The 20,739-nt window shown below is 36.6% G+C and overlaps 1 protein-coding gene across 39 annotated transcripts in view; it reads left to right on the top strand.

The window, feature by feature from the left end:
- The window catches only part of RIMS2 (regulating synaptic membrane exocytosis 2), a 459,058-nt gene that overhangs the window by 385,402 nt on the left and 52,917 nt on the right, over window positions 1-20,739 (top strand). The window contains exon 36 of one of the 39 annotated variants that reach the window (XM_062568264.1): window positions 869-1,105. The exons of the other annotated variants lie outside the window; for them this stretch is intronic. Coding sequence (XP_062424248.1) covers window positions 869-1,105 — 237 coding nt within the window. The remainder of the gene's footprint in view (window positions 1-868; window positions 1,106-20,739) is intronic. 39 annotated transcript variants of the gene reach the window in all.

The raw sequence follows: 20,739 nt of genomic DNA, 5'->3' as shown, positions 1-20,739 counted from the left end.
TGAATGCATTCTACATCTAATGATTTTTGAATTCTTAATGCTATTTGTTTGTAGCAAAGTTTGTCATTTTGAGTTATACTAACACACACTAAGATCAAAAATGCCTGCTGTCAGCAAGCATCAGATGTACTTAGATTTGTGTTTTCTGGAAACAGTTTGGTAAAATACTTAATATGGCTAAAATGTCAGTTTAACTTGCAATTTCTTGTCAGTGAGGTGAGAAACATCTTAATTTACTTCCTGAACTAGAACTATTTTACTTTTGCAAAAGTCTTACTTAATATTTAAACAGACACAGATATATATCCACTGTGAATTAATCTTCAACAAGCTGTCCACAGAGCATCCGTGCGCAAAAACCTCCAATCTCCTTTGCCTGCACCCTGCAGGCACACAGGGAGACTTTGGGTTCAGAACAAATGAAAGATCATTTTAACCCACCTGCCTCTTGCAGAAAAATTTGATGTCAGATCAAATTATTAATTCTCAGAAATATATCCTTTCAAGAGAATTGATGATTTTGAAAAATGGGTTAAACATCTCTCTGTTTGTATGAGCACTATTAAGACCACATTGTGTTTGTCTTAGGGTTAGGTATGATTTTGTACGTGTGATGTATTGCCATGCAATTCTTATTATGGGACTTAAAAGTCTGTCCTAAGAAAAAGTCCCAATTTAAAAGTTGTCAGGTGTAGGTGGGAGGATTAGCCAGCATGTTTTAACTTATGATTACATCTTTCTTTTAGTTTTTTTTCTTATACATATCCTTTCTTGTGAGTTCATGCATGCTTTTCTCTCCGAACCTAACTTTACTTTTTTCTTTTCTTTTTTCTTTTTGCATGCCTTGTTCAATTTTTATTGACTTCAGAAGGACAAGGGATATAGAGGAAAAAAAAGAGGGAGGGCTGGAAGGGGATGAACGAGATGAGATATTTCCTGAGGAGGAGGAAAAAGAGGAGGAGGAAAAAGCGAAGGAGCAAGAAATTAATGAAAAAGGGGAAGGGCAAGAGGTGACAGAGAACTGTGATAAGGAGGAAATCAAAGGATCAGGGCATGAGGAAAAGACCCAAGAGGACCAAGCTGAGGAAGGGAAAGAGGATGTCAGGTAAAATATATTTCTGTTTTTGTAGAGCTATTCTTTTCCCTCTTGTACCTTACTTGCCTTCCCTTTTTTTTCCCTTTGCATAGCATACTCTCTGTGTTCGCTGCAGCCTCTTTTATCTATAGCCATTAAACTTTTATGTTTAAGCAAGTTTCACTCTAGGTTCAGTGAACTTGTTCTGCATACCAAATAATGCAGCACACTAACTTTATTCATTATTATGCATGCAACTACAGCATATTATTTTTAAAATTGGTTTAGAGTTTGCATTTGACTATATAAACAATAGAAATTGTAAGATACCTCTTTATATTCCATATTTGAATTGTTATTTCAGGGAAGAAATCTTTTGTTGAGTGATAGCTCATCAATACCAAAACCATCCTTACTTTTCATTTGTGGCTGTACTAAAGAAGAGTTGAATTTTTTTAATCCTCTTTGTGTAGGTGATAAATGTGCATATTGATTGACAATTTACATGAATAAGCAAAGAATCTTTTTTTTTTTTTTTACTCTATGTGAATAATATCGTGGGTTGCTGTATTGTGGAAAGGTTATGTACCTCTGCTTCTGTATTGTCCAGAAACATTTCAGCACAATTGGCTCTGATTTTATCAACTAGTATTCTAGATTTACACATTTTACCACATTTCCTTTTGAATCGTGACTTTTATTGTAAATGCATGACATTTTATATTGCAAAATCCATGTAATTTGCTTTATGAGAAATACAATATTCTTTCTTATTAGCAAAAAATGAGTTTGAGATTTGCTGAATATTCTTGAACTTCTTTTTACCATATAAGAGTAGCATCAGAAAAAATAATGCTTTCTTTTAAGCTTCTAATGTTGAACTACCTATAGATAACTTGGAGTTAATGGAGATGCCAAAACCAGTTCGGCTGCAGTGGAATGGAGAAAAGGGAATTCTTAAACCAGTTCTCAGAGTGATAAGAAAAAAGAATCAAAATGTATAGTGTGCAGGCTGGGTTGGTATGGGACAATATAGCCATACTACCACCGTCATCTATTATGTTACCATTCCTGTGCTCATGTGAGTGGATTTTAGAACTCAGTGAAACTAGCTGTTTATAAACAGTTGTCTTTATGAGCTCCCTACATACTTGCTGCAGGGACTTCTAAAGGGTCCTGCAGGAAAGGATGTTTTGAAGATCTTTTTCTCTCCAGGAGCCCGTTAAGTTCCCCATTTCATGGGTTCTGGAAGTCCTACCTCTCAAAAAGCAGGACCTAATCACTCAGGTTAATCTTCAGTTGAATGTTGTCCCTTACAGAAACTAAAGTCCTTTTTGAGAGGCAACTTCTTGTCCCATATTCCAGTTTATACCCCTGCTTCTTAGCTGTTCTCTGCCCTCAAGAACACTACTTGCTAGGGAAATGAGGTGTCACTTAGTGGCTGCTCTGCGGTGACATTATGTGAGATTTCTCCCTCTGCCATGAAAATCAGTCTCTTGCCCACTTTGCCCATTTCTCTTATAAAAGTTGTGAATAAAAAGAATAGTGACTCGGTATCCAGCTTCCTTTCACATGGTGCAGTAAGTGCTCATATTTTTAGTATTTTCTAAGCAATCTTCTAGGGTAGGAAGCAAGCTGAAAAGCACACAGATTGAAATACATATATCCATAGTTGTGTATCATTTAGCATACTAAAGTAATTCCTCTTAAAGATTAGTAATTATCCTGTCGTTGTGACTTGTATGTGCAATGGGCAAAACAGAAGGTAGAACAAATCGTGAGCACTGATGTTAATCTAGTTCCTTCTGATGGCGTGTTCTGCAACTTGTAATATGCCTGATTTTCCTTAAAAGTTTGTCTTTTTTGTATTTATTAAATGAAATGATTATTAATTATTAGTCCTTATAAAACTTCATATATATTCCCAGCTGCATATGCAGGTGTAGCTTTATTGAAGTCCTAGTGAAATTAATGGATCCACTGCATTAGGTTTTGGAGTACTGGAGTACAAAAAGTTGATAAATCTTGGCAGAAATAGCTGTAGAGTCAGATTTTGCCTTCATTAAACTTTGTAAAACTAAAAAATGGCACATGGTTGATGTATAGCTAAAACATAATTGTGTTCTTTTTGACAAGGCATGTTAGTAAACTGAAAGCATGAATCAAACTTCCTAGTTTAAGTTTTAAGGATACCTTCTGTGCAGTTGTTTTGTGTCAATGCTGCTAAGTATTTTGCTTGAAAGGAAGACATTATTTCTTATCCAACTTACTTTTAATCTGTTAGATAAATAATTCCGTGATGATGTCAGGGACAAAATCTGGACCTCTTAGATCTTATGTGTGAACATTCATAATTTTTAATTGCAAGAAATCTGTTTCAGACTGGTCTAAATCTTAACTTTTCTTAACATTTTTCTAATTATCAATCAAAAATATTAATTCTGATAATCATGGTAGTTTTGTGATATCATGTCAACACAGCAACTGTAGTCATGAACCTGCGTTTCACCATCTTAGGTGATGCTCATGTATAGAAAAAAATACAGCCTCTGCTCCAAGCATGAACAATCCATGTAGTGAGACAACGTGTCGGTCCAGAGTGGGGAACACAGGAGAACAGGAGAAATAAATGTTGCTCCACATGACAGGAGATAGTTAGGATAAAGGCTTGAAGGCATTTTGACATGTAGGGGAAAACTTGAAAGAAGGAAAATAAGATAGTGTTGCGAATGCTTCTAGAGAGCTCTTTTCAAGCATTTGAAACATCAGGGAGAAAATATGAGGTGCTTATTAGAATATACAGCAAGAGGATGATGGGACAAGCCTGATCAGCAGCAGGAGCTCATATTTGGTCTTGAATGAGAAAAGATAGATGTGATAAGGAACAACAGTTAACACTGGAAAATAAAGACAAGCAACTTATGTTCAACTGGATAAAGAAAAGGGATACCTTTGTACTGAGGTACAGGCTATGTAAAAGGCTTTGAAACTTATCTTTTCTACAGTATTCTGGAAGGAGATAGGCTAGGTAGATTGTTAGGGCCAGGGAAAAGCACTGTGATAACGGCATATGAAATTGTGAGAAAGTGGACAAAATATTTAGCTGTATGGATGGACAGAGGGGTTAGAGATGTGAAACAGGAACTATGTGAAAGACACAACTGTGTGGACCTTACATGAAGCCTGAGTTAAAAGTCCTGCTCACATAAAAGACATGAACAATATGCATGTCCACCATCACTAGGAGGAGAAGTGTAGGAGAGGTCTCAGAGGGAAATATGAAGGTCAGCAATACTGAGCTGAAGTTAGGGATTCGCAGAGAGGTGCCAAAGAAAGAGGCTGCCATATAGGCAGGAGAAGAGGGGAGGGGAGAGGAAAGGGAGTCCTGGGCACTGTCAGTGCTGAGGGGATAGTATTTTGATGTACTGTTGCTGAAGGTGTGTTGGTTTCAGAGATACCAATGATACAGCCTTGTGGGACCCTGAAAGTAAACTAGGTGGACAGAAAATGAGAATCTACTAGAGGCATGTTGAATGAATGATTAGAAAAAGAGAAAAATCAAGAGACAATTCACCGTAGAAGATGAGGGAGGACAACATTTCAGAAAGAGTGTGGTTAATTATAGCATGGCAAAGGAGAGAGCAGTGTACTTTCAAAATGTTAGTAGATCATTAAAGACTTCAGTTAAATGCAAAGGATGAAGGTTCGGAAATTGTCTGAAGTGGGACTGGAAAACAAAAACTCAGCAGAGTTATTCTAAGCAATGTGTTCAGTTAATGCAAGGAGAAAGGAGACATGGCAATAGTTACAGAGCTGGTGAGAACAAGAATGGATGAACTATTTTACTTTTAAAAGGGATATGTCAAAGTATCTTTCTATTACTTGAGGAAAGAGCCAGTGGTAGGCAGGTGGCTAGAAGTAAGAGTAAGGAGTGCAAGAGAGATGGGAGCAAGGGAAATCAGAAGATAGCATGCAGTCACTTAGGCAAATGAGGCAGCTAAGGAGAAATTTCCTTATATATATATATATATTCCTTAAATAGATGAGAAATTCATTGAGAAATTTCTACATCCATGTGCAGGGGAGAAGGAGGAGAAAACTGTAAAGGAGAAAATGCAGGGACAGTACAAGAGAAGAATAGATTATGTGTTTTGCTATATTTTGGGAAAAATGAATGTGATTCTGTGTGGAAAAAAAAGAAAGCTAAAAGAAGGAGAAATAGAATTGATTAATTAATAGTAAGATGATAGCACTGAAGAAGGAGAGAATGAATTTGTAGTCAGAAAAAATCAGCTGGGATGAAATTCTTCAGAGGCACTGCATAGCACAAGAAGCAGAGAGGAGATCAGTTTTAAGCAATGGATTTGTTCAGATAAAAGAATTGTTCTCTTCCTAACAGTTCTTCAAGCTCTCCATGTTACTTCTTTTCTGGGCTGTAAAGATTCAACTCAAGCTCGCTTCCCTTTCTATTTCTTTTATGTGTGTGATTCAGTCGAAACATTTAGAGAATTTAATTATATAGGTTTTGGAACTGATTCCTGATGAGCATTTGTTTCTTAGATTTTCTTTATATTGTAATTTCAGTATTTCAATTTTTATGAGTCTTCCACACTGATTGCAGCTATTATCAGTTAAATGCAGTGTTTTGCAAAGCTGGATGAAAAAGCAGGTCAGTTCAGTCTGTGCAAGCTCCTCTGTAGCAGTGGAGGCCAGTAACAGTCTGTGACAACTTACATTCTGGTAAAAATATCAAAAATTGTGCAAGAGATAACAAGCATTAGGAATCTTTTTTCAGTATGCATGTGTTGTTTGGTTTCTTAAAGCTATTTCAGAATAATTACAGTGTTTGCTCAACTGCACTACTGGATGAAACACCTGAGTGGTGCCTAATCTTTCTGGCAAAATAAGACATATATTTGTATGGGAAAACTGTATTTGGGAGCTCTTTCCCTGTTGCGTGATCAGTCCTTTTCCAAAAAAGCAGTATAGGCAGACTGTGTACTTGAGAGGTCCAGCAATGACTTGCTAGAACTGCTGGGTTTGTGCTTCTGCAGGTCACTTAAACCACACACAAATAGGCCAGTCACTTCAACGCAGCATACACAACTGGTAAATTCCTGGCTGTTTCCTAGGTATTTTGGGAAACAGCATGGTCAGAAACATACTACCATCACTAGAACAAATTCAGGCTCTGTTAAGCACTCAGGAGCCTCTCCTAAATGAGCAAAAGCAGGTTATAGCAGGAAGAATGATGGTGGCAGCAGCAGTGCGTCCTCAGCTGCCAACCTCCCCTTTCCTTCCTGTGACTGAGCCTGCTCTTGGCACAGAGCGAGATGGGGTGAGTCCTGAAACAGGGCTCAGCAGAAATGGCCAAGAGGTGTTGGGATGCTGCCACTGCCATAACAGGCACCCCTTAAGCCATTAAAGTTCACTCAACTTTCTCTCTGCTGTGATAGGAGAGAGAACTTGGCTACAACTATTTAATATGAATGTTTATTAGATTTTTCAAGGATGTCACATAATTCAGGCAGTTGGAGAAAGGATGCTGGACTGAGTGCTTGAATAAAAAAGTATCAACATTATTCTGTGTACCCCCAGCATAGCTGTTCTGTGCACTTCTAATTAGATAAGCAGAGAGCTGTTTACTATTTACCAGTTTGTGGATCTGAAATCAAGATAGCTAAAGCCAACAGTTGTTTTCAGTTAGATTTTTTTTAGTGTTGTTGGCTGTGTAAAGAGGTTGTTAGTAGTTCATGACAAGTTCTTATCCCATTTAAAGCATGAATTCAAAAACATTGCATTCTGTTGCAAGTTGGTTAACTTGTTTAAGTGTTCCACATCAATGCAGATCTCAAAGCATTGTGATAGCAACTGCATCTGCAGTAACATATACAGCCAATAATTTGGCCACCTTTTTTTGCACTTACACAAATGACATACAGGAGAAAATTTTTAGTGACTTCTGAAGAAGTATTATGGAAAAGGATATCAATATATCAATGGTTTGGAAGAGAGCTATATTAATTCATATATTCGTTGTGAAATCTGTACCGAGAGCAAAATACAAATCATTGAAGAAGTCTAAGTCACCTGATTCTAAAATATTCATCACCATCCATCAAACCCATAGGGAAATCTTTTTTTTTCTGTTACTTTTCAGTTAGCACAAATGATGTATAAACTTACCTTACAGCTATTAAACTTATTGTTATCCACTGAGAAATAATGAAGTAATCAGTTTGGATGTATACATCATTTACAAGTCCACAATGAGAATTACTGCATTTAGAACAGTCTGTATTTTTAATGTGGTGCCCAGAAAGGAACTCTTGGACATTTTTTTTTTTTTTGACAGCAATACAATATCTTTCACGACTGCTTCCCTTTCTATGGAACTCCTACACTTCCACCTCTGTGGAGTGTCAGCCGTAGCTTGTGGTCCAGACAACACTGATGTGAACTCCTATTACTAAAGGTTATTTGAAAACAATGCACCAGTATTTTTTAAAAAAGGTGTAGATGAAAAGCTATTGAGACATGCAAGAAATAGAGATGAGCATGAAAAATTAAAATGTGGACTTGATGCAAATATAATTATTGAAATTTTTGTTTTTTCACTTTTAAGTGTGTTTTTAAAAAGCTCATTTTCTAAGTCCTAAAGCTTGTCTTTTAAAACTTGTTTGAATTGTAAGTTCTTCAGTGGACAGACTTTTTCTTTCCCTATATTTGGACGAGGTTCAGCACAACAGGTCCATGAAACAGAATAGCAATAGCAAGAACTAAATGTGGGGAAAAAAACTATAAAATTAAGGAATTCCTCTAAATGTACTTCATTAAAACTGGTGAATAAGATTATCAGCTTTCTAATAGACAAATACAAATTTCCTTCTTGTTACTTCATAAAGATATTTCTAAAATATAGGTACTGCTTTTGTCCCAATATAGGCATCTTGTTGGTATTTCTTGTTAGTAATATGATAACACCTATGGGTTAGGCCCTTGTTCTTCAAAATTCTAGTCAAATCAAAGGCTTTCAAGAAGGTTGCTTGCAATTCATTGAGATGATCCATCTGTCCTAAAATATTTGCAGGTATGACAGCCTTTTATCTGTGTAAATTCAAGGCCATTAGTGATAAGCCTGGTATCATCAGTGTTAAAGCCTATTAAATCTCCAATGTTTAGAATCTATTCAAATCTATCACTAGTTCCAGCTGTATGACGGCAAAGGACTTTAACACAGATAGAACTGAACGTCTTCAGAAACTGCAAACCACATACAGCCTAAGGAGATGTACTAGCAAGACTTTAAAGATTTCAGTTGTTCAACAAAGGACTGATTTTTTACTCTTCTTGAAGGTGGAGAGTACCAGACCACATATAGCAGGCATGGAGCGCAGCAGGAAGACTCTCTGGGTCTGGGAGCTTTGATTCATGACAGAGACCTCTCATCATGGTCACCTAATGAAACTGTCTTTGCTACTGATGCAGGCAGTGGTGATTTCAGACTTTTCTGGTCTGTCCTTATGAAAATTGTGTTACAGAAGCCTCAGTCAAATAAGAGAAATCTTTGTAAGCTGCTTGCTGAGAACTGTTCACCCAGTCAGAATTGTGTTTCTGACAGAAAAGGAGTAGTTATGGCAGACATCGATCAGAATAGCACTTAAAGGCACAATGGGTTGAGAAGTGATGTCAGGTCTCAGAAGTGTTAGAAACTTTTTACATTTGTCTGAATTTGGACATCCTAGTTGTGTTGGCAGTACAAGAAAAATCAAAATTGAGTAAGAGTAGGTGTCAGGAAAGGACCTTTGAAGCCTTCCCTGTGAGAAAAATCTCACAACCTCATTTTCCTACAACTGTGAAAGATACATTGCAGGCCCATCTGGCAAGTATGATATTTTAACTAAAGGTCATAGGCCCAGGGCCAGCCTTATTTTTATTTATTTAATATGCATTGTAAGATGATGCTCCAGGAGCATGCCATTGACCATCTGTCTGGTTTTAAGGTTATTCAGCCAACGTTATCCGAATGTTCTGGAGTTTAGTACTCTCATCATGCCTGCATGGTACTCTTACTCATCTTGAGAAGCTGCAGCAGCAAAAGCTAATGGAGAATGTGTCCATAAGGTCCATAAAGCACTACCTAAACAAGCAGGGAGATGCTTCATAATGTGGCCTGTATTAGTGAACAAACTGCTTATGCGCTTGGGTTACCACTGTGAGCCCAGCACTTCCCATGAACGTACTTCTACAGCGACCCACAGTAAACAACGAGCTCATGCTCCAAATGTGCATGTAGACCCAGTAGTTGCTTAGGAGGGAGCTCTGCTCTTTCTAGGCTAGAAAACCAAGTTTGCAGAGTTCAGAAAGATGTAAATCAAATTTCCTCACAACACTTTCCTTTTATGATGGTCTTTAGTTTTGTGTATGCCTTTCTAATCCCCCCTCCCCGAGGCCCAAAGTCACTCAAAGTCATTTTGTCAACGTGACAGAAGTCAGACAGGCGAGATCACAATGTCCCAGATAATGTCTCTTTGGTTGAGGTAATTATGGCTTCAGATCTCTTGCTCATGTCCATTTAGCTCTTAGTCCCAGAAGATCAATTCAAAGAGAAGCTATGGTTTTTTGAGATGTTATCAGTGTCTGTTCTGATCCTGATTTTTTTTGCAGTCCTCGAGCAATCTGGATTTACAAAGAATGGAGGAAATGTCACTGTTCCTTTATTCTTTAGACCCCCTCATACCACTTTAGCTGTGCAGAAGACGAGGGGCCTGAGCAGCGCCACTTCATACGCTGCTGAGCAAATAGTCCAGCCTTTGATGAGTGAAGTGTGGATGCAGCTACAGTGAAATCCATATTGACTATGACAACTGAATTAAACAAAGCCCTGTCAGGACATCCAGTTCTGCTCTGTGTATTATGTGATTTTCCCCTTAGTGTGGTCTCAGTAGTGCCAGCTATCCAGTTCCTGCATGATCGTCTTCAGAAGTTTTCTAGCTGTCAGTGTTTGCTAAATAAAAAATCTTCCTTTTAGATGATTTCAGTTTAACAAATAAAGATGATGTGATTCCTCTTACCCTGAGGCAATATGTGATTTCTCTAATCTATGTATATTTTTGAGAGTTTATACCTTCAAGTTCAAAATTTTTCTCACTTTCCAGGCTTGATTTTACCTTATTTCTCTGGTAGTTTTAGGTCTGGGGAACAGAGTAGATTTAGGGTTTGCTTTATCTACTCACTGCTTGCTTTTCATTTCAAAGAGTTTTTTTTTTTTTTGTTTTTTTTTTTTTTTTTTTTTTAATTCTGCAGGGAATAAACCTAGCCAACATTAAGCAAGCTTACAGTACAGTTGTATTTTGTGATTTAGTCAGCATTGTTAGTATTTAGAGCAAAATGATCCCTCTCTGAGTTATCTCTGTTAGAGGACTGTAATTCAGGAATATGTTCAAATAAGCACATAACAGTCCAACCTTCAATTTAAATACAAACCAGGTGCATTTGTGTAAGAGGCACTCGGTCAAATTGCCCACTGTCAGTTTTAATTCAGTAATCCTACTGTTAACCTGCTAGTAAGAATGCAGGTGCTTTTTTTGGCAGGTTGGGTTAAAGAAAATACTCAGCTTCTTAGCTCTCAAATTTTGGATGATATTCTACAAAAGATTCTGTCTTTGTTTGGAATTCTGATTCCTTATTGCTAAGCTTTCAGCACTCCGATAAACTGCTTATGTTTTACGAATGTGTATCAAACTAAAATGAGAACTGATTAAAGCAAGGTTTTTGCATCTTAGCTATCATTTTTTCTAGTTTTCCTTGGAACTCATATATATATATATAAAATATTTTCGTTCACTATGTAAAAGGAAGAGATTTCTGTATAGATCTGCTAACAGAGTAGTAAAGCTTTTCAGTAACTTTGTGAAGGAAGACTTGAAAGTTTGTTAACAGTAGATGAACATGAATATAATATTTTCATTGACCTATAATTTTAATTTAATTTAAATAAAAAACATGTTATGGATTGTATTTTTGAGTAAAACCAATGGCCAGTTATTCTTTCTGAGATAGCAAGAACTTTTATTAAAAACTGCTAAAGTGCTGTTAAAAATTCAACTGCTAGTTTTTGGGAAACAGTTGTCTATTAAAAAGTTTCTCCTCCATCACTCACTTATTGTAGCAATATTTGATAATTAATGCAACAGCATGGCCATGAACAATTTTAAGATTTTTTCCTAGTAAAGAAAATCATCCTAGGCATGATACAGAAAAAGCTATAAATCTGTTGGTTTATAAAATGCAATGGATGGGAATGTCCAAAGCTGGATCTATGAATGAGTGAGGAAGATCCAATTTAAGTCAACCTATGTACTGTAACTGGTGAGGTATTTCTGCTTTGTGATTAAAGAGACTTTTAAAACAGTTATTCCCTTATTGTAGAAATACTAGGTTATTTTTATTTTCAGATGTGTACACATGATTTCTCCAAATAGTGACATACATAACAAAATACTTTATCATGGCTACTTTATTCACTAATTAATTTCTCTTGAAAAAGACAAATATTCCATGATCAGACCAGTCCATTAAAAAGATTTACTAATTACAAGCTCAGTTGTTTTCTACCACCTCTCAAGAAAATAAACCTAATAATGAAGTCCATCCAGTAACTTTTCAATATTTACATCACCACCGAGTTGAGAGGATAATTTTTGGCCAAGTAAGTCTCAGGAGACTAAGCCATTATAATTTCAAACCTGTAGTGTCTCTCTAAGATGTAAATTGGCAGATGACTCCATGCATTGGCCAGAAGAATTGTTCTTACGGAAATGTTACTTCCTACATCACAGCTGTCCGCATAATACTATTTCTGTTAATTTTTTCAGCAAACTAATGAAATGAGAACCTTTCCAAATTTTATTCCAATATTAAGAACAGCATTAGAAATCCTTTCCTGCTTGTAAAAAAGCTCTAAAAGAAATCCTCAGTGGTCTTCCAGTCTCACAAGGGATAAGTGTAAGAAAATACCTTTTACAACAGTTGAAAAATGGTTAAAATCCTTTCCCTGGGACATCACAGTACATCACTGAACTGCGCACTTTGCAGAGTGCAAGTGCTTTACTTTAGTTAGGGATCATTTACCAGAGAAGTAAGGTGAATGATAGAGAAGTATTGATACTGAATTTTTATTGGGAAAAGGAGAAACCTGCAAAATTCCCCAAAAGAATTCAGTGTCAGTCTGATTCTCTTACCACATATATGTATGGCACAGAAGCAAGATGATATGGTCTCATTTCTAGTTCAACAGTAATGAAGATTGCAGAAAAATGAAAGAAATCCTCAGAAATCCCATTAACAAGATACAATTGATAGTATTCTCCTTCATATTTAAAAATATTAATAATACTGCAGATTGGAAAGGTGACTGTGTTCAGTAATATTGTTTTAGTAAAATGTATTTGTAGCTAGATTAAAAACAAAAAAATTGAGATCATCATGATAGTTTATTTAGTCTTAAGTCATACTTAGGAACATATATAGTAACGTTTTTATTTATTCTTTGTAGAAAAAAGTGATATTTTTCTTTGTGATTTGTTAGTGATTTTGCAGTCACTGAGTAAGTGTAAAAATTCTGTACTACGTACTGTGCTGCTTTCTGCCACAGACTGTCACAGTTCAGGGCTAGGGTATGATTTATTTTAAAAGTAAGTTTTACATAATGTTAGCTGTACTTTATTCTGGAAGAACTCCTACTGATGTGGTGTCAGCTTACAAGGTTAGTAATGAGGGAAGAGGCTTTTTACATCTGCCAACAAAAAATATCTGTCTTGAAAGTATGTTAGTGAGGAAAATGATGAAAGGAAGAGCAATGAAAGGTGGATTGTGATATTATTTTAACAAATGAGATAAGAAAAGGAGAAGTGTTCTCTTTACAAGAGTCCAATTACTCTTTTGATAATTCAAGGAGACAAAAACGTGACAGTGCCAGAGGATGCCTGAGAGAATATGATCTGTGTTTGTTAAATGACTGTTTGTAGTAAGAAAAGATTTGTCCTACAAGCTATGTACAAATCCACATAATCAAAACTTTTTATCTGGAAAATAGTGATATAAGGTGTTTTTTACTTGGCTTTGCTCCCAAACTGAAAATATTCTCTTTGATTTGAGTTAGTGCCTATTGGCCTTGTTTCTTGTGTCTTGTCTTTGGAGAAAGACTGGACCAGTAGATAATACCTAGTTTTAGTTTACCCTTTTCTTGTTGCTGCCTGTTGGATTGCTTAATGTACAGAAGAAATGGACAGTACCTCCCTGTTCAACAACGTACAATGCCTGCGGAAATCTTAATACAGTTCTTTAACATGTGGAACTTCGTGATTGCTTTTTATAGCAATGACAGCTTTCAGGGGAAAGTCACTGTAGTTCCTCCACCCCTATTCTGGTTGGTTTGCCACATACTTTAAATCTCAACAGGCATGATAAAGCATAAGGACTCCCAGGTGTCAGATTTCTTTTTTTCTTCCCCTCAGCATGAACAAAATATTCCTGAGGAAATCTGGCACTTGCAATACTAATCAGCCAGTTTCTGTAAGAGAGTTTCTGTTTCTTCAGGCAAGAGCCTGACCAGCTAGTGATACCATCCAAGATTTACAAATGGTTAGAAAGCAGGAAGCCAAAGACTGCAGTTGTTTGACTGTGGAGACAGGAGGACGTTTCCCACTTGGTAGATATGAAACAATGAGGATTCAGTGAGTCTGCAGCTGCTCTCATGGAAAGTATGACATCAGCCAACAATATCATTTACTGATTAATTCTAAAATACGTCATTTCTGCAAGCCCATTAAATATGCCTTTGGAGCACAAATAAGCCAGTCAGAAATTTTGAGAATCATAACAGTGAAGTTTCTGACTGTTTTTTTTTTTTTTTTTTTTTTTTTTTTTTTTTTTTTTTTTCCTTCTTAAGATCCAAAAATCAACCACTCTCCGCTGGTCCACTGATTAAAACAAGTTTTATAAGGAAGCTATTTTTCTAGGATCTGGAGCGTTTGTCCACACTGTAGTCCATCTTATATGATACAAGATTTCCCAGCTACACTGCTGAATACCAGGTGGCTTTGAGGCACACTCCTTTTGCATTGTAAAGTCTGCCCTCTAGTTAAAGGATTTAACCCAAACCACATCGTCTGTCATCTGTCCCCTTCTTTCATGGTCAGATAACAAGGAAATGGTCTGTCTAAAGCAGGAGATACCAAGATTGAATGAAACATGTTCTTGTGAGATCTGCTTCCCTGCCACCCTCCTATGAGGATTTCCTTCGGCACTCTGCAGTATTCCCCTCTGGCTGATGTATCAACTCCAGAAGAGATCATTTTCCAAAGACCAGATCATAGGCATTGTATTTTGGGAGGGTTTCTCTGCCAGTGTTTCCTAATCTGTCTGGATTTTGCACAGGTATTGACAAACCCCAGGGAGAAGAACCAGGTAGTTTCTGATTAGCTGCTCTTATAGGAGTCTGTAAAACATAGACAACAAACACAGATGATTCCAGAGAGTGGAATCCAAAACTCCAAAACAGGAGTGTAGTTCTGTTTCAGAAACAAAACAGTTCTGTTTCGGTCTTGCCAAAGAGGTTTGGAAGGTTAATGCTTTTAAAGAAATCATAAATATAACACTGTATTTTCCATAAAGCTGTGGATGACTAGCAATTTTGCGATTGTTGACTGTTTTTCCTTAGAAGTAGTAGGAGAAAGCTTATGGCCTAGAATTGGCCTGGTCAACTGTAGAATATCAGAATTTGAGGACAATCTGATTTTTATAGTTTCATTTAGGAATTTGAGGCTGCTTCTATACCAATAGACAGATCCAGAGCATAGTCTTAAGCACTGTCCTATAGTCATCCGTACTGTTCAAACTGTTTCCATGCTCCTTGGCACACCTTTGTGCAGGACAGTTGGCATTCCCAGATAATGGCCAGGCACAATGCAGGACATGGCATGAATCACGGACTATTTCCAGAAGGTAACATGTCTGAGGAGACCCTGTTTTGGGGAGGATATAAATTAGCTGTATGTATGCAAGATCTCAAAGTCAGAGAATGGGCCCATTTTATTTCTGCTATAGAGGTACTGTAGGGCTCTTCAGTGGCAATAAGGGCCATACTAAATTTCCTTTAGTTGAGTATTTGTCATTCTGATTCCCTTTGGCTCTCTAACCCAATATATTTTTAAGAATATATCAGGTGCTTAGGGTATTTCTTCTCCATTAATGACCTTAAATTACATGTATACACAGATACTTTATAATTTCTTTTCTAATATATTATTTTTCCCCTGGTTTGTTCTGAAGAGTATTTTTATGCTGAATTATTTAAGAATGCATACCTTAAAATTTATCTGTAACACATATGGCCACAAACAGTTCAAGTGAAGAAAATACTTTGTAAAATACATAGGAAGCCAGCTTACTCAATTTAACCCTGACTATTTGGAATAATTATCACTTGGGAAAGTACAAACGTGTCGAATACCTGTTTCGAGTTTGCTGTAAGTAGGCTGTTCTGATTAATGATTAGACTTCAAGGTTTATTTACGCTTAGCTGTTATGTCATTTAACTTGCATTTTAGTCTTCCCTGTGTTTGTGATGAGATTACAAAAGAATACTGAATTTTAGCACAGATGTGTAAAATTACCTCCCACAACTGAGAAGAGTTAGAAAGGGACATGACTGAAGTGGAAGGCCAAGTAGAGGAATCATTCCTTTTTCTCTACTCACTTGAAAATTCAAGCACTGAAGCATCTCACTGGAGTTTCTATCGTACTTATACAAACACTTGTCTGCAGTTCTGAGTGCCTTCAAGTGATTTCCTGAATTCAGGGGTATCTTGGGCATTCCCTTGAGCTTTGCCCACCGCCCTGCTGTTGTTGACTGCTGGGTGGTGCCCCAATAAGCCAAGGTCGGCAGCTTGTCAAGTTCACTCTGTTTTCTGTTGCTGTTGCTGCAGGCTGCCAGGCAGCAGAAGTTTCTGTATTTTGGATTCTAACAAGGGTAATAATTATGTTGTTATCCACATATGATTGGGAATAGGATAATTCATTCTTGGGTATTTACCTTTCAGTTTTGTCTCCCTATACATACCCTTGTTGTAATGGACTTTTTTTTTTTAAATAAATATCTTCCATGGCACCTTGAAAACTATATTTTTAGTTTAATTCTATTCCTTTTCTCATAAATTATTTAATGACAGTTTTAAAATGCTGTGGTTATATACTTAGATGTTCCAGGTTTCACAGTTTCCCAAAGTAAAAGCATTTTCATTTCAAGTCTTACACAGTTTGGACATCATCTTATATCCGTGTGTCCATATCACCTATGACATGTTACATGCATGTTTACAATTTACAGCTATATTTAATTTTATTCCATTCTGTCACTAGCTATTTATTAATATACAAGGGTCCAATCTTATAATTAGAATCCAGACTTATAGACCAGAAGAATAATATGGATAGATAGATTATATAGATGATACAGATATGTGTGTTTGAAGAGGTGTATACATGTAAAGAAAACTCAGTGGATAAGTCAGTTTTGTTTCTGGTTAAGAGAAAAGGTTGTGGGATTTACTGTTTAAAGTCCCTTTTTTCAGTACTATTGCTTTGGCAAGGCACCAAACCTGAAGTAAGCCACACCCTATTTTTTTCTGGGAATAATCCCTTTCTGGCACTGTCACAAGTCAGTCCTGGTAGAGGGATAGCTTAATGGGAGAAGACAGCAAGCATCTACCAAGACTGATTACTGAGTGAGGGCTTGGATGGCCAGAAAGTATAAAAGAAAGTTGGGTTCAGACTGTTGATGAAGGATCTACTCATGAGCACTTCAGATATACTCTGAATGGTGCTATAAGCCATTCAGAGTTCCCTCAGTACTTATTTCTCAGACCTTCTTGGAGAAAGAGGGATCAAAGAAAGACAACGTCACTGCTATGTGATGACTTTTTGAAGGAGACGTTTTCTAGGTGAGAGCACAGCAAAGATGTCTTCCCTGCTGTTTTTTTCAGGAAAAATAAACTTGAATTAAAGGAAATATTTTTAGAACCCTATTGGAAAAGAAAATAGGGTTTTGTGGATGAGTGTCAATATTAGTCATTTATACTAGCATTGAAGTATCCACACAGTTCTCTAAATCTAAATTCCCTTTTCCTTGAATTCTCACTCCTACTTTTCTTAGTTGGTCAGCAGAACCTGGCTGAATGAAGTCTATCTCATAGTTAGTAGGTATAAAGAGCAAATTTTCATTTTGCCATACTGAAGCCATTAAACAGCAGCAAAGGAGCAGATCTTTCTAATGCATAGTGCTTTCATAATTAACTACCTGGTGAAATTATAACAACTTTTTTTGCATGCCAACTTTTTAAAGCACGTTGTTTTCTTTAATAGGGATAATTGTTGCAATCCTTTGCATTGTAATAGAATTATGTATCTTGGGCAAAGGCACATGAAGTACTTCAGTGTGGTAAAGGCACGTTAGACTCAGGAAATGGGAGCTTTCTTCTCAGTACAACTTATGTGAGAAAACAGGTGATTTCTGTTTTCACAGCTATGACCTTTCCTAAAAGTTAATATCACTTATAAAACCATATGACAGGAACCTACAGATTTTTTGGGTGTCATTCTTGAAAAAATGCTTTAGTGAAATAGGTTTTTCTGCAAACAGTAGGAATAATGCTCCTTCTGTCAACATGTACTGTGAGAATTAAATCCTATGTGACATATCAGAGACTGAATAAAGACTTACACTACAGCTTTTTCCCAAATGGGAAGGTCTCTCTCCAAGGATCTGTTTTCAAAATAGTTCGAAACCAAGAACTAAATAGCTGTTGTTTTCCTATGTCAAATTTGAATACATCTGATCAAAAATCTTTGAAAAGGAGACCTGACAGACAACACATTCACATTTATCATATTCGCTTAGAAAACACGGGTTAAAAATAGCATTAATGATTAAAGAGCTATAATTTTCTGATTCTTAGAAGAACTTTGCACAAGAAAATGTCGAAGATTTGAGCTCTTCTTAACATGATCTTTCCTTGCTCTCTCTGATGTTTATTACGTGCAAGATAGTGTTGAAACTGAGAATTACTTTCTGTAGCATCTCCTTTCAATGAAGCAATACCTAAAGGTGTTAGTTTAAAGGAAAATATAGCATGTGATATAATCATCTTATGAATGAGTTGTCATAGTGTTAAAAAGCCCTAGAAATAGAGATCCACTTTTTTTCTTCTGTGCCTTCCTGTTTACCCACATCCTATCCCACCCACTTTTTTTAGTGTTAAATTTACCAATGATGTGCGTCAATATATACTAACATATAATAAGAAGAAGGAGTAAAAAAGGATATGAAAAGAGCTTTCCAATTACCACTGATTTCAAACCTTTGTTATTATCTGTCCAGTTATGGACACTATGGCTATCTCTCAGCTTGCTTCTCAGCTGTTGATACTACCTCAAATTTTCCCTGATAACTTCCTTAGGAATATTGGGTGTGCTTCCTTAGCACACCCAATATTTTTTGACATCATGCCTAAGGTCTGCTTCCTAGATAAACGAGCTCCTGCATTTCCCCTGTTCATGCTGTGGCTTGACTCCAAGCATATTGTCTCCTCATGCAAATGCAGCTATCAACCAAAGGGCAAAAAACTTTACAGATAGCTCTCAAATATCTTAGACAGTTGGGTCGTTGTTCCAAATCGGATACCTCATCTCATTTCCCCTTGAATCAGCTGGAAGGGACCCAGTAATGTCTTTGCTTTTGAGGGCACTGTATTAATTTATTGGATAAGTTCTATCGACAGCACATTTATTGTAAAACTTCATAAAGAAGCAACATTACCTTCCTTTTTTGAAATAGATTTAAGCTATTACAGGAAAGGAGAAAATAGTGTAGCTATGCCTAACTATAAGCAAAGGAGTCCACAATTACCCATGCCAGATGTGAGCACTTCCACAACCTCTCTGTTCAGCCTAAAGGCACAGAAATGAATGACAGCTATCACAAAACTATTCCCCAGCCAACATAGCTGCCCTGTCAGGCAACGTGGGTATTTTCATACTCCCCGGACAAAGAAGCAAATTTGTATGTGTATGTGTGTGTAGATAGATAGATAGACACAGACATATATATGAATTCATTAATGAAATCCACTCTGGAGCCCTTTGCTGAAGGGTGAAGCCTCACAGCACTAGGAATAGCCTTTGGAAAAAGCTATTGTTTTGGAAAAAAATATTTAAAAAGCAAAACCAACCTTTTTTAGCCTTTATGTAGTGATGATTTTAATTAATCATTTCCCATGATTTCCAGAAATATGCCACATTTTTTTTCTCTATGGATTGTCTGGCACTGTATCTAGCATGGCTTTATTAATGAGATATGTCATACTGAATGGAATAATAGAGATCTAAGTTCTGTGCAGGAAGTTTCAGTGAAATCAAAATATCCTTTGTGTATATTATCAGGCCTACATGTGCTTTCAGGTTTCCAGTCTGGGTAATTCTCCAGACATATCACATGGCAGGGCAAAATTTGAATATGTATTGCTATCCTCACTGCAGACTTTAATTTCTGTGCAAGGGAAAAGTCCCTTAATCCGAACCACTGGGAAATCAGGCCCTGGGTCCACTATGCATCAGCCTGCCCACAATTTGACCTTCTGTCTGATGGCTTGAAAACTGTGTTTTTCGCTTTGTACGTCCTGGGATATGATACCCTCACTATGGCATTTGTGTACAGCATTCTTTTGATCTGCTCTCATTAAAACATTTCATTTGCTTTTATATTTCTGAAGTGTCTTGCCTGTTTAGATAAACAGATAAATAACATTTTGTGGATGTCAGCACCATTAACAGAAGAAATTACCATTAAACAAGCATCTTGTCATAAGAGCTAAAAGCTGGGACAATAATTAAGAACAGGAGACTCTTTCAGTCTTTCAGTACTTATATTTCTTCAGTGACAATTAATACTTGGAAATAATGGCAATTATAGGGGGATGGCAACTGTCCAACATCATTAGATTGCTCTGTCACCTCAACAGGAAAAAGTGTGGACAGAGGTAAAAACTTGATACTGTAATAGATGAATCTCAAGAAGAGCATAGAAGAGACATACAAGAAAGATGGGGATAAGCTTTGTACTGAAGAAAATTTTATTTTAACCTAGCTTTTTTTTTTTTTTTTTACCCTATTCTCAGATCTTTCTCACATGCTATAGTTACTGCAGAAAGATCGTGAGTACAGTAGAGGGAAGCCAGGAGGTGCTTTTGCTCTAGCTACCTAAGGGTCTACCATATGGAAAAGCATGGAAAACATTTCTTATATTAACTATTGATTATTTACATTTATAAGCTATTATAATAAGATGTCAACATATTAAAATACTTTCTAGTAGCAAAGAAAAGTCTGATCAGGTAAAAATTCACATGTAACTACTATTCATCTGTGTTGGGTTTCTGTATCTCTGGCTTCCTGCTGAAAAAAGCACTGTAAATGACATTTTCTATGCTTTATTTGCTTTGTTTTTCTTGCCTGGCCCAGATAATTTTTACTCAAGCCATTTTCAGAGTGGTTTTTCAGAAAAATACGGAAGAGCAATATTGAAATCATTAAGAACTAAATAAAAA

This window comes from Rhea pennata, chromosome 2, assembly GCF_028389875.1.
Source record: "Rhea pennata isolate bPtePen1 chromosome 2, bPtePen1.pri, whole genome shotgun sequence".
In the NCBI taxonomy this organism is placed as follows: Eukaryota; Metazoa; Chordata; class Aves; order Rheiformes; family Rheidae; genus Rhea; species Rhea pennata.
Note: the sequence above shows the minus strand (reverse complement) of the source record. Positions and strands in the feature narration are given on the sequence as shown.